The sequence below is a fragment of the Oreochromis niloticus genome, linkage group LG3 (assembly GCF_001858045.2).
Source record: "Oreochromis niloticus isolate F11D_XX linkage group LG3, O_niloticus_UMD_NMBU, whole genome shotgun sequence".
In the NCBI taxonomy this organism is placed as follows: domain Eukaryota; kingdom Metazoa; phylum Chordata; class Actinopteri; order Cichliformes; family Cichlidae; genus Oreochromis; species Oreochromis niloticus.
The window spans coordinates 76,907,565-76,920,902 of NC_031967.2; the positions used below are offsets into that span (position 1 = coordinate 76,907,565).

Consider the following 13,338-nt stretch of genomic DNA (forward strand, 5'->3'; position numbering starts at 1 on the left):
CATTAATTGTTTATTGGTTAAAGGCGTTTCATGTCACCCAGAGGGCATTTGTGCAGATTTAGGGGACAGGGGCTAAAGTAGTTTGGTTATGAAAACAATGTCTGTGAGTGATGTCTGTTTATGGCTCAAGGCCTCGACTGAATTGTTTACTGTGCTTCACACAGCCTGATAAGGAGCAGTGGTACAGAGTGAAAATGATGAATTAACGGTGTGAGTTTTATTTCGCAGCGCCACATGTTTGTGATTGAGACTTAATTGAAGGAGGATCACACTGGGGAAAAAAAAGGGATTGGCCAGCCCTTGTGTAACATATGTGTTAAATACCTGTGAATTTCACCCAAAACACCTTCTTTTGGATTAAATATGTCATTTTGCATCTCACTCTCCTACCTGTGGGATCTGGGTCTGTGTGTGTGCGCTGCGTTGTGACGTAGGCGCGTGCATGTGTGCCCCGGTCACAGCTCCTTTCAGCATGGCCGGAGGTAAGTCAGTGCCACGTTGCTCTCTGTTAATTAAAGTTTGTTCAGAGCCCAAGCTGCAATGTAAATATAGCCGAACCGCAGCGTTTTTGTTTGTCATTAAGAGATTAATTCGGGGTAAGTTTTGTGGAGGGCGGAGTTCGCTAATATATGTTTTTAATGAGTTTTAGCCGAGAACGCAGCTGAAATGCTAGCATGCTAAGTTAGCCTGATCGCTAGCAGCTTGTGAGCGTACTCGCGGCAGTCTTTTTTAACAGCGTGCACCCTTTTTTCCTTCGTCAGGAGAGGTGCACTGGCAGACACATGACACACACGCAGATCACATCCATATTTCTGTGTTGCAGGTATGGAGATGTTCTTATGTTTTGGAGATGCAGTCTTTCATTAATTGTTTTTATGGTACAGTGTTGCATTGCCTGTTGCATGGCGGTTGTTAATGTGATTGTACTGAAGTGTACTGTTTGAATTATAAGCATTAGAATATTGAGTCCTGGTTATTGAATTGTATTTATCTGACTGTTTATTTGTTTTTGAATTATTTTGTTTATTGTTCTTATAAGTTGTTTTTGATGATTTTTCAGTGACATTATTTATTTTGTGCTTTTTTTTTTTGAGAGCTTAAGTTAATGTTTTAAAACAATTTGTTGTATTTGATTTATTATATTATTGCAGTGTTAATGAAGCTGCAGGCACAGCTCCTTTCAGCATGGCCGGAGGAGAGGTGCACTGGCAGACACATGACACACACGCAGATCACATCCATATTTCTGTGTTGCAGATGTACAGTAAAGAGCCAAAGACCCAGTACTGTCTCCTGCCTCTTACTTTCACGCCAGAACACAACGCAACGACAGCAGGCGTAACACTTGAACGGGTTGCACTTGGATTTTATTTACTTGGATTTACGTAAGCATCTTACGTGTATTTAATACCATTGCCTCAGGCTTTAAAGATCTGTACGAAATTCAACAACTTAATTTGTTCTCGTTGAGATGACACGATACAATCTAGTCAGAGTGTTCAGTTACTGAACTCATGGAATTCAGGAATAAGACCGCATAAGATTTCAAACTGCAGGAAAATACCAGGAGTTATAAGAGGCAGACAACGACACACACACCACATGCATGCCATTGCTATTTATTGTGGATTAACCTGTCAAGGACAAGAACAAAAGAATTCTGCATTAAATGCAGGAAATCATAGCTTTCCTGCATTTCCTAGATTGTTGGCACGCTGGTTAGTGCTGTTGCTCCACAGTAAGAAGATCCTCGGTTCAAGTCCACAGTCTGGCTAGTTTGCAGTGGTTTTTCTCTGGGTATTCTGGTTTCCTGCCACAATTAAAAGTCATGCAGTTATTAGAGCTAGGTTAATTGATGATTCTAAATCACCCGTGAATGTAAGTGTAAATGGTTGCTTGTTTTTATGTGATAGACTTGTGAGCTGTCCAGGGTGTACCCCGCATCACTTAAGGGTTATTTCCCAGCCCTCCTGCAACCAGGATAAAGATAGGAGGATGGTAGTTGTTGTAGACCCATTCAATTTTTATGGTAACCGGGATCTAGACTTTGTTGAACAGTGTGTAATATGAAGACAACATGTAGTATTTAAGTGACCAAGTAGTATTTGGATAAGAGTTATTAAATAGTGTTGCAATAAAATGACAGAATCGTGAAGGATTAAAATATTCCAAGAGCTCAACTTACTTCATCTGAACATGTTTCAATCGTGTTTTATGAACACAAAATGCACAGGTTTACTGAATATGAGAAAGTTGTGTTGATTTAACTCAGTTGTTTAAGTGTCTGACAAAGCAAAACATCAGGTGTTTCATCAGATTTGAGGTGTTACCTCCTTTGCACAGCATCACAGTTTCAGCTTAAAGCACTTGTTGCAGGCTGCTGAGTTTGTATCTTTTGCTGTGAAGTACAGCCAGGCCTTTGACCGCTTCTTGGGCATTTTTAATCACCAAAATAAAGCACCGAAATGTGCGCTGTTTTTCGGTCTGGTTACTACCGTTTATGTCAGAACCGGTGCTGTCATGGCACCGGATACCGGTACCCATCCCTAGTCAGCAGTACGATTTACTCTTTACTGTCTGAGTTTCGTTGACCTTTCATGACCTTTGAGTACTGCTGGTCTCTTTGTGTGAACACTTTTCACTGGAACTGGAAATCTGAGTTTGTATGAAGTTCTGTAGATTACAGATAATCACAAGTCCGACTCAGGATCCGGTGATCGGCTGAATGATGTACTCAGAGTTTATTTGTTTGTTTGTTAATAACACAGTGTTACAAATGTTAAATAGCTGCTTGTTTTGAATTTTTGGCCTTGTATGTGTGTTTGTGCTTCAGAGTCTGTGAGCTGCAAATGTTTGTATGAAGGACAGAAAAAAAAGGTCAGTGTGAAGAGTGTCTGTGTGTTTGAACAATAAACTACTGGATAATTTGATCCTGTTGTTTCATGAATGAGTCTCAGTCGCTCGTTACTTTGGTATAAATTATTTATTCTTTAATTTGTGTTGTTGGCAGAGAAGCTACATCATGTGAACTTCATCATCATGTCACATGTCATCACAGATTCAAAAGATGTAATATTTGTGCCCCCAGACACCAAAACATTGCCAGCAAATTGAAACAGAAAAAAAAAACTGTAAGCAAAAAAAAAGATGTAAGCATGAAAACTTTTTTTCTGTTTTAATGTCAATATTTACAGTGTCAATTAATCTTTTTTCATGATCAATATATTTATTTCAATTGCAATATTATTTTTCAGTTTCATTTTAAGGTGGCATCGTTTTAACCCCAACAAAACAAAACAAAAATGACAGAAAGTCTGATGTTTCCATCCTCAGTATTGGAAACATGTTAAACTGCATTTCCTATAAAATAAAATAGAATCATAATAATCATGGGAATTTATTGATCTAAATTCTGTTCTAGATTGAGTGGCAAAAAAAAAAGAAGAGCTGCTGTTTGTTTGTGCAAGTGCAAGAAATACACATAACATCCTTCTGCTAATGTTTAATATACTGAAATTAATTCTAATTAATGAAATTAATGCCCTAATAAATTCAAAGAACTGAAGATAAACAGGCCACAGGAAGCACTTTGTCACCTATGCTGTGATGTAAACTGTCGTGGTCCCTCAGACCTCGTCATGTGATCTGACATTTACTGTTTGATTTTGTTTGTTGTCAGGCAATCAAAATATTCATCATTGTAAAAACTTTATCATGAAGCATTTTTGATGAGCTACATTCCTCTTAAGTTTTGGTTTGGTTATTTATTCATTTCCATCCTTGTTCTTATTGATTTGACCATCACAGCACTATGAACTGTGGGTAATCCCTCAGGTCCACAGAGATGAGGACTTATAGAAAATGTGAATAAGGACTCAAAGTGTGTGCAGAGAGCAGTCATGCACTTGATAACATGGCAACAGGACGGCCCTGAGCCCTCAGAGGCCGACACAAAGCTGTGACTGTTTATCTGCACGTCTCAAACACTCCTCCATTTGTCTGCATGCTAAGTGACCCGACTGAGCTCAGGGCACCTGGCTGCAGCCACAGGGGGAGCGCCATATTGCGACCTCCACACTAACCGGAAACACGTCACTTCAGTTAAATTGACTTTGAGAGCAAAAACTAAATTGTGTATTTGTAACTATTGATGCTGCTGATAAATAAATTTGGTTCTAAGTGTTTTTTAACACTCTGGGTTTGTTAAAAAAAAAAAATCACCATCCCTTCAGCTTGTTCGTGGCCAAAAGTGTCCATGTGTTATGTTTTTGTTTCTTTGCTACTTTTTCTTTACATATATCATATCACAAATCACATACAAGGAGACAGGAGGAAGCAGAACTGAAAACAATAACAAAACAATTGTTATTGTTAGATTGTTAATATTAGATTGTTAATATCAACAATCTAATATCAATCCTAGATATTAGGGTGCAGGAATGACAGGTGCAGAGGCCATGCACAGAACTTGACTGCATGCAGAGGTGGAGCCCCTTACCCTACCCAAGTTAAATAAATGTTAGTGTTTGAAAAAAATGTACCTCTAAAATACTTTTATTGCACCATGTTCATTCACTCATGTGCTGTTGTAACATGAATCAACAGGCTGATTTGGCACCTCAGCATGCAGTCACGTGCTATAGAGTTTTACTGATAACCTACTAATTTTATTCAGTTATGTTGCAGCAGGGAAACATGGAAAAGTTTCGGGACACCGACCCTCGAGTTTGACACCCGTGCTCTTAGTGCTTCTTAGTCTTCTGGGTGTTGATCCTGCTCAGTCTGAAGGTGTGATGCCAGGTCAGATGGCCCAGGATGTGAGTGGGCGTTAAGGCGTCTGGGAAGGGATCTCAAAACTGGATTATAGATGGCAGACAGTTGGTGTCATAAAAGACTGCCTCTGTTCAAAGATGGTCGCTCACAGTGGACATAGACTGACCTCAGGAATTCACATGATAAGGTGGGGCCAGGTTTCACAATGAGCTCACCCGAAACCCTGGCTGATTGTGACACACACTTTCACACCTTGGCTCAGGCGATTAGATTTTTCATCAGGGGGTCCTTTTGTCCCTCTTTGGCGGGATACTCCCACTGGGTTTAAATCTGGGACTCTCGGCCATTTGAAGCTTCTCGGATGAGAGGTGAAACGTCTTCAAGCAACTTAAAGAAGTCCAGACGCTTTTCTTTCCAAGCTCCTTTGACTACGATGACCTGGATGACTGAGAACCTTCACAGACATGTTCCATGATGTTGTCGTTCTTTTTGCTCAAAGAGCCGATTCCGAGAACTCACGACCGCGGTGTGCTTCCCCAGATGTGATCCAATTTGCGCTCAGAGGTGTTATTCCGAGCGAGCCCCTCCAGAAATAATCCAGTCTGCACTCAGAGGTCTTATTCTGAGTGTTCACTGCAGCCGTAAGCTTCGCCAAGATCTTGTCCGTGCTGCACTCAATGAGCCCATTTTGAGAAACTCACGCCTCGTCCCATCATTTCAATCCCAGCGGGCAGCCTTGTGCGGGTTTGAACAGCTGGTTCTGCTTCCTTAATTCTCCAATAAGGGCCAAGCCAGCTCCGATCAGCAAGAAACCTGTTATCATGGTTCCAAATAGGTAGATATCTTCAGCGCTCAGGCTCACCCGAGCCCAAACTTCTCGTTGAGAAAAGGGTGTCAATTGCATTTAGGGACCACTTGATCCAATCCATAATTCCTCTTTTAGGTTTTAGAGAACAGACTGTGGTACTTAATATAATTTATCTTATTCAAAATCATGCATAATGATGATCCAGAGACACTTTTTTTTAATCTTTCACAGTCCTGCAGCCAGGCTCACTCACACAGACACCAATCTGCCAAGGATGAGCTGGATCATCTGTGAACCTTCCCTTAGTTATGATGCAATGAGCTCAGGCTGCAGCAGACATCCAATGATGAACTCAGCTCTTTCACTTCCCTCATGCTTCCTGTACACTCATCATAGTTTCAACATAATCACGATGGGCATGAACATCATGGTAATTTGGGGCTTTTAATGATTTCTGTGAACTGCAGTTTTTTCAGGGTGGAATGATTGTACAGCATAAATCCTTAATGCCTTTAAAAAACAAGACCACATTCAGATAAAAGTGTAAATGATCCGTCAATCAAGAATAATGTTGGATCAGTGTTTCAATGTTTATATCTTTTATTAGATGTACATGTGGTTTGGTTATTTGCCTTTTGCTTGAAAGTACACTGAGAGAGGACTTTTTCATTAGTCATCTAAATAGTATATTTTTTTAATATTAATGTCATTTTTTCATCTAATTGAATTCAACCTATTTGTATGATTGTCAGTCCGAAGAGTGAGAGAGGGGAAAGAGGAGAACGTGAGGAGCAAGTACAAGGTCAGGAAGAACAGAAATAGTGACATGCAAAACAGTTAAACTTAAAAAGAGAAAAAAACTAATTTTACTTATTAAAGCTGCTATACAGAATCTGCAAAACAAACTGGGTTGAAACATTTTTGACCCTCTTTACCAACATTCCAACATAACATTATCATTGATTGGGGAGATTAAAATTAATGATATATTTTATGTGGTTCAGCCACAACTCTGCTAAAACCTCAGCCAGTAATAGGTAGGCCAACTTTTGGACCATCTAGTTGTCTGTATGACTGCTGCAGTACGTACATCACATTTGCTCACTATCAAAAAGTGCCAAACGGAGCCCTGGTGGAGTGAGGAGCTGTAAAGAGAAGCAGAGCGCTCTGTTTATATTCTAAAAATGTTTTAAGCTTGTTCCAAAGATTCTGTACTGCAGCTTTATATGGTTCCCAAAAGCACACATACACTTATCAGTGTTTCTCAAACTTTTTACAGTGTGAGAAAATGTCAAGCTCTCAAGTGCCACTATGAAAGCATGAAACTCATAAATCTTACAACACAGAATTCCAATCTGTAAGTACGATATGTTCTTCATCTGTATGTACAAGACGTAATAATTACCTTAAACATTTCACCAGAAAACATGACTGCAGTTCTGTTGTCTTCTCCAGCCAAACTGGTCTGAAGCTTCAGTACCAGCAGTATTTCCAAAATTACTCAGTGATGTTCTGACTTTTTTCTGTCTAAACTTTGTCTAAAATAAAAGAATTTTTGTTCAGGAGCTTTCAAAACATGATTTTCTTTAAAGTCATCTTCATGATGAAAAAACACAGAACTGCATCTCCACTGAATGGAGGCTGTAAATTAAATAAACGAATGCATAAATGCATAAATGTTTCCCTGTCGAGTAGTCTTGGGGAGAAGAAAGTTCAAACACTTCCTCCACCCTGAGACTCTTTTTGTGGCAGCAATGTTTCCAGTTTTAAAAGACTTTGACCTGTTAATCTTCACCAGGTAGTGACAAAGAGTTAACATCCACCTTCTTTTTCTTTTGTGGCCTATTTCTGGCTTTCTCAAGTGGAAAACCTCATGAGAGCAGGACCTAGATGCACACATCGATAGATATAAAAAATAGCAAGTGGATGAAACGAACCCTGGCCATAAATGGGTCCCCGAAGACCAGGTGAACATTAAGAGTTGAAACATTTTAGGATGGGATTGATGATCTGAAGTAGATCAACAACAGTCTCACAGAGAAAGAGTGAAGAGAAAAGAGCGGGTGGTGGTGTTGCGAAAGTTTACAACTTCTGCTTTTTCCAAGTGTGAAAAATCAAAATAATGTGACTGTTGCCTCCTTTCAGTTCCCACTTTACTGCTGAGCTGCACAGGATACGGAGGTCAGTAACTTTCTTCTGTCAAACTTTGAAACTCACAAATTTCAAGGCAACAAAAGGACTGTATGAATATAATGACACTTTAACAGTGCAGCGCTGCTCCAGCCTTGATGCAGCTCAAAGATGTCACTCCTCTCGTTTCATCAGAAAAGCAGGATAACGGCTCCATAGCTTTCAGGGGAAATTCCCCACAATCACACAATCATCTATGAGTAAACACTGGTGACAGTGGGGAAAGAAAACTCCTTTATAACATTAAGAAACCTGCAACAGAACCAGGCTCAGGGAGGGACGGCCATCTGCAGCTGGGGGTGAGGGAAACACTGTGGGGGATGAATGACATGTAAGAGTGAAAATGTAAACTTTTTAAGACAGAAGTTGTGTGTGTGTGTGTGTGTGTGTGTGTGTGTGTATTAGAAAAGGATAATAAAAAGGTTATTTCTAATTAAACTGGTGCCTTTGTGACATTAGAGGGCGGTGACGACGGGAGCTGGAAGCTGCATGCCCGTTGACTTTAATTCATTGTATTTGCATTTGTTTAACACACAATAAACAATAAAAGTGAGACTTATAAATGCTTCAGCTCCACATGAGGCAGACATACTGGAGCAAGACTCTCTGAGAGAGTCAGGTGCTTCTCCACACAACAACCAGTCTGCACTGAGAGGCTTTTAGACTGACAGTTCAAAATCTCAGCATAGGGATTCACCAAACTGTTAATAAACCAGGAAACGTATAATCAGTAAAGAAATTTCAGGCAGGCTCTCGCTTTGATCAGTGAGAATGAGGCTGACTTTAACCTGATCCCTGTAAAACAGCTCCTCCTCCTCCTCTCCCAAAGTCAGCCAATGGTGAGAAGCCAGAAGCTCTCGACTGCCTGAATTTCAGCTAATGCCCAAAACCCTTAGCTGACGGTTTGAGATATGAGGTGGGGCTCCTCCCTGAGGTGGCCCTACCCCTAACATTTACCAATTCGATATGGCCGATTAGAAACATGGCCAGATTTATTGCCCTGAGGTGTTACGGGTTAGAGGTGCGGATAGAGCCCAAATGAACAGCGCAATAAAATGTGCAAAGATGCACAGAAAAGAAGATCAGACACCAGCGAGGGAGGATAAGAAAGACAGACGCAACAACATTGTCATCCCCTATGTAGCCGGTGTATCAGAGAAACTCGGGAGAGTTTTCTCCAAGCACGACATCCCAGTGTACTTCAGACCCAGCAACACACTCAGACAGAAACTGGTTCACCCGAAAGACAAAACTCCAAAACACAGACTGAACAACGTGGTGTATGCGGTACAGTGCAGCGAGGAATGCCCAGACCTCTACATTGGAGAGACCAAACAGCCACTTCACAAGCGCATGGCACAACATAGAAGAGCCACCTCCACAGGACAAGACTCAGCAGTCCATCTGCATCTAAAGGTCAAAGGTCACTCTTTTGAGGATGCCAACGTTCACATTTTGGACAGAGAGGACAGATGGTTTGAAAGAGGAGTGAAAGAAGCCATTTACGTCCACTGTGAGAGACCATCTTTGAACAGAGGCGGTGGTTTACGACACCAACTGTCTGCCATCTATAATCCAGTTTTGAGTTCCCTCCCCAGACGCCTTAACGCCCACTCACATCCTGGGCCATCTGACCTCAGGAATTCACATGACAAGGTGGGGCCAGGTTTCACAATGGGCTCACCCGAAACCCTGGCTGATTAGGTCCCACACCCGCTTTCACACCTTGGCTCACGTGATTAGGTAGAGGATCATCAGGGGGTCCTTTGTCCCTCTTTGGGGGGGATACTCCCACTGGGTTTAAATCTGGGACTCTCGGCCATTTGACCTTAGAACTGAAGAAGCTTCTCGGATGAGAGGTGAAACGTCTTCAAGCAACTCAAAGAAGTCCAGACGCTTTTCTTTGCAAGCTTCTTTGACTACGATGACCTGGATGACTGAGAACCTTCACAGACACAATAAAATAGCCTGAAAGTTTTTTTCCATCAATATGACCATGAGATCTTATAACCTCTTCATGTTCAGTCAGACAGCCGTCAGATGCTACAGAGCGTCTGCAGTGACACCCAAGAGGTGGCAGATGCGTATATGTAGAGTGCAGAGACCTGATGAAGAAACTCTGGAGGAGCAATGAAATTCCTCCACAGTCTGGGGTTATGCATTTAATCACAGAGCTAGTGAGCTCTGTTTTTACCAGCTAAAAGCCAGTGAAGTTTTTGGGCCATTAGTGACAAGGATCACATTGACTGCATCTGATTGGGCAGTTCTGAGTCTAATCGTCACCTCCAAGCTGCACAGAAGCCTGCAAGAGACACGTCAGCAGGCAGACATCAGGATGAGAAATCCACTTACACAGACTCACTATCCCTCTGTGAAAGAGGAAGATCAACATCAGCCTTTAAATCTAATTAAAAGAGTTATAACCTTTGGCCCTGGGAAATAGAAGTACTGCCTTCTGTAAATTATACTGCAGAGTCTCCATCAGATTACAGACGACAGCACTAACACAGACGAGTTCATCAGCAGCTCTGTTTCATACGGTACTCTGAATCCCTACACAGGATTGGTTAAAAATGATGAGCGAAAAAGCCACAAAATTCAAAGAACTGTTCAGACGGAGCCAAAATTCAGTAGAGATAGTTCTGATTTGGAAAGCTCAGAGATGTTAAACGAAGCACTGCCTCTCAGCACCCCCGTGCCCCCCTACGCACTAGCTCAGGCTCCTTCCCCACCAGAGATGTGACATGCCTTGTCCCAGTCACTAGTCTCTGTAGCGAGGGGTTGGTCCACCAGGGTCCTCGCCCCTTGGCTGCCGCCCAGCACACATTGCACCCAAACCCTACGGCACCTACTGTGGGTGGTGGGCCCATGTAACCTTTTCAGGTTGTGCCCAGCCGTGGACTAAGGGCCGGCCACCACCTACTTCATCACTGACAAGAGAAATATTTCACTTCATATTTTTTAGAAAACATCAATTTCTCCTCCTCCTTAATGTAAAGCATTAAAGTCTTCCTCATTTAAGACATCTGATGTACACCCTGAAGATTCTTGTTTTTGCAAAGAAAATTAATCACTCTGTCTGTCCAAATGCTGTACCTCCACTTTTTTAACTACTTTGTAAGGCTACTTTACTTTTCTAAGGCTTAAGTAAATTTAGGAGTGATCGACAACCACGTCAGAGCTCTGTGTTTGTTTCTATGGTTACAGTGCCCCTCCTGGTAGTTCATCTCAGTGCATATTTGACAGAGCGTAAACATTTCCCTGATTTAGTTTTAGACGGTAAAGCAGGAAAATATAAGCCTCTAAGGGGGAAATGCGACAGCTTCAGTAAAGCCAAAGTAGTTTTTTGGATCCTTAAAATCATGAAAAATAATTTCAGGATGACCAAAAGGACAGGTACTGCTGACGTAGTGATTTATAGCATTTGTGTAGCACTGCTGCTATATTTGTATTGCAGCAGTGCTACACAAATACATTCTTTAAAAATCATACATGTGATTTCCTGAATTGTTTCTTAAATGCTGTCTATCACAGTGGGAATGCATCTACTCCATGATTTCTAACTGGGAGAACTTGCAAAATTGCAGGGAGTTCAAATACTTATGTTCCTCACTAGTCTCACTTTTATTGTGATTATTTTTTTCCTGTTAAACAAACACAAATAAAATGAATTAAAGCCTTCCAACGGGGCATGCAGCCTCCAGCTCCAGTTCCTCCCAGTGTTACTGGAGGCCAAGGTAATGCCAGAGTAAGAATCTGGTTAGATACGATATTACTAAGATTTTCAGGGCCGAGTACAATAACCTGAATTTTATCTTCATTTAGAAGCAGAAAATTAGAGGTCATCCAGGTCTTTATGTCTTTAAGGCGTGTGTGTTATCTAGCTAACATGAACTAACATGTAGTGAGTCGTTAAATCTTTAAATGACATTTGTAGAATTTGCCCGCTTCCTCTCACCCACCAGTCAAAGCAGAGGGGAGGGAGAGAATCCTGTGCATACACAGAAATGAACAGCTGGCAGAAAATGGACCCTGGAACAAATGCTCATCCTCTGAAAACTATGAGGTCTGCAGATTTTTTCACTGTCAGCAGCAGTAATTTCCACTGAACCAAATAATCCTAAAAATGTTTTTAAACCTTAAACCTATGAAGGCCAAAACGTGCTGGTCAAGCAACAAAGTTGTTCTTCATATTACTAAAATGTTGGAGCTTGTGCCTCTTCAGATGTTTGCTCTTCTCTGTGCTACTTGCAAATAGCCTGCAAACGCCAGAAACCTCAGTCCTGTTTCCACAGCTTTATAACATCAACCTGGTAGAAAATTATTTTTTCAGTATTCAATCAGGCCACCAGGGGGCGGAGTTATTCCAGTAGTTTAGTAGTGAGTAATATCTGACCTCTCTTCTTCCTCACAGCTCGTCTGACTGTGAGTCCCAACAGCTCTAAATTTTCTGAAGGAGATTTGGTGGATCTAAACTGTGAGGACGAAAGCTTTTCTGATCAGACTCTGAGGAGAAACACAAGCAAACGACAGAGGACTAAGTGTGGAGATGGGTGGGGAAAGCTACATGGTCAATCGTGTTCGATCAGTACGCTGGTGCCTCACGACACCGGAGTTTACTGGTGTGAGTCCAGTAACGGTGTCATCAGTAACCTGGTTAATATCACAGTCACTGGTAAGCTGATCACTCTGACTTTACTTCTTATTTCATCCACAAATTGAGCTGAACAGCTGAGATTCTCTGTGCAGGTACATAGATTCTGTGCTGTTCTTCATTCATCACCTGCCTGACAGAGTAATGAAGGAGTGTACTTCCCTCCCTCTCCCTACTGTCCAAACAGAAACATATAAGCAGACACTGATGCTTTATATGTGTGTGTCAGTGTGATGTGTTGTAGTGTCAGGAGTCAGTATACAGCTACAAAGCTTTTTGTTCAGTGTATACAAACAGCTGTAGCTACAGAAAAGGCAGCATGTCAGTGAAAAATGAGGTTATACACAAATGACCCTCACTCTGATTGGCTACTGCAGAAGTGAGCAGTTGTACTTTGACCTTTAACCTCTCTGCTCTGTGTTGTTTCCTCTTTCAGGCCCGAAAAACATCACAGCTGAGTCTGGACAGAACGTCACTCTGACATGTCGAGCTCCAAACAACAACATCACAGCTGTAAAGTGGAGCAGAGCTGAACTGAAGCCAGATTATGTCCTTTACTACAGAGATGGTCACTTTGTTCCAGACAGCCAGCATCCATCTTTTAAGAACCAGGTGGATCTGCAGGACAGACAGATGAAGGATGGAGACGTGTCTTTGATTCTGAAGAATGTGACGACTACTGACACTGGAACATACAAGTGTCACATTGCTCAGGGAAAACCAAACCAAGAGAGACCCAGTTTCGAGTTCATCAACAGCACCTACCTTCATGTTGTTCCTCCAGCTGAGTGAGTAGAGTTGAGTGTGTGTGTGATCAGAGGTGAAGCTGCTTCCTGGTTGTTGATGTTTGTTTCTAAAGATGTTGTTGATGAGACTTTGTAGAAAGCAGCTGGTCTGAGTGATGTGATCAGAG

General features: G+C 41.6%; 1 protein-coding gene and 1 long non-coding RNA gene across 3 annotated transcripts; both read left to right on the plus strand.

Moving 5' to 3' along the window:
- Positions 1 to 4,904, plus strand: LOC112843854 (uncharacterized). 2 transcript variants are annotated; one of them, XR_003216387.1, is made up of 4 exons: positions 1 to 482; positions 762 to 823; positions 1,258 to 1,385; positions 2,834 to 4,904. It is a non-coding gene; the product is annotated as an uncharacterized LOC112843854 (long non-coding RNA). The 2 variants fall into 2 exon arrangements; XR_003216386.1 differs by lacking the exon at positions 2,834 to 4,904 and having other exon boundaries at positions 1,258 to 2,394.
- A 2,625-nt stretch (positions 4,905 to 7,529) lies between these two features.
- LOC102077477 (uncharacterized) lies at positions 7,530 to 13,338 on the plus strand. Its single transcript, XM_019350940.2, has 4 exons — positions 7,530 to 7,548; positions 7,727 to 7,762; positions 12,186 to 12,446; positions 12,862 to 13,338. Exons 1-4 carry the CDS (start codon positions 7,530 to 7,532, stop codon positions 13,215 to 13,217), a joined length of 672 nt encoding a protein of 223 aa, XP_019206485.1. The 3' UTR covers positions 13,218 to 13,338.

Excerpts from the sequence above, each read along its gene's own strand:
- LOC102077477 (XM_019350940.2), top strand. Across the intron at positions 7,763-12,185 it reads GAGCTGCACAGGATACGGAG|CTCGTCTGACTGTGAGTCCC; the intron begins GTCAGTAACTTT and ends TCTTCCTCACAG. Across the intron at positions 12,447-12,861 it reads GGTTAATATCACAGTCACTG|GCCCGAAAAACATCACAGCT; the intron begins GTAAGCTGATCA and ends TTCCTCTTTCAG.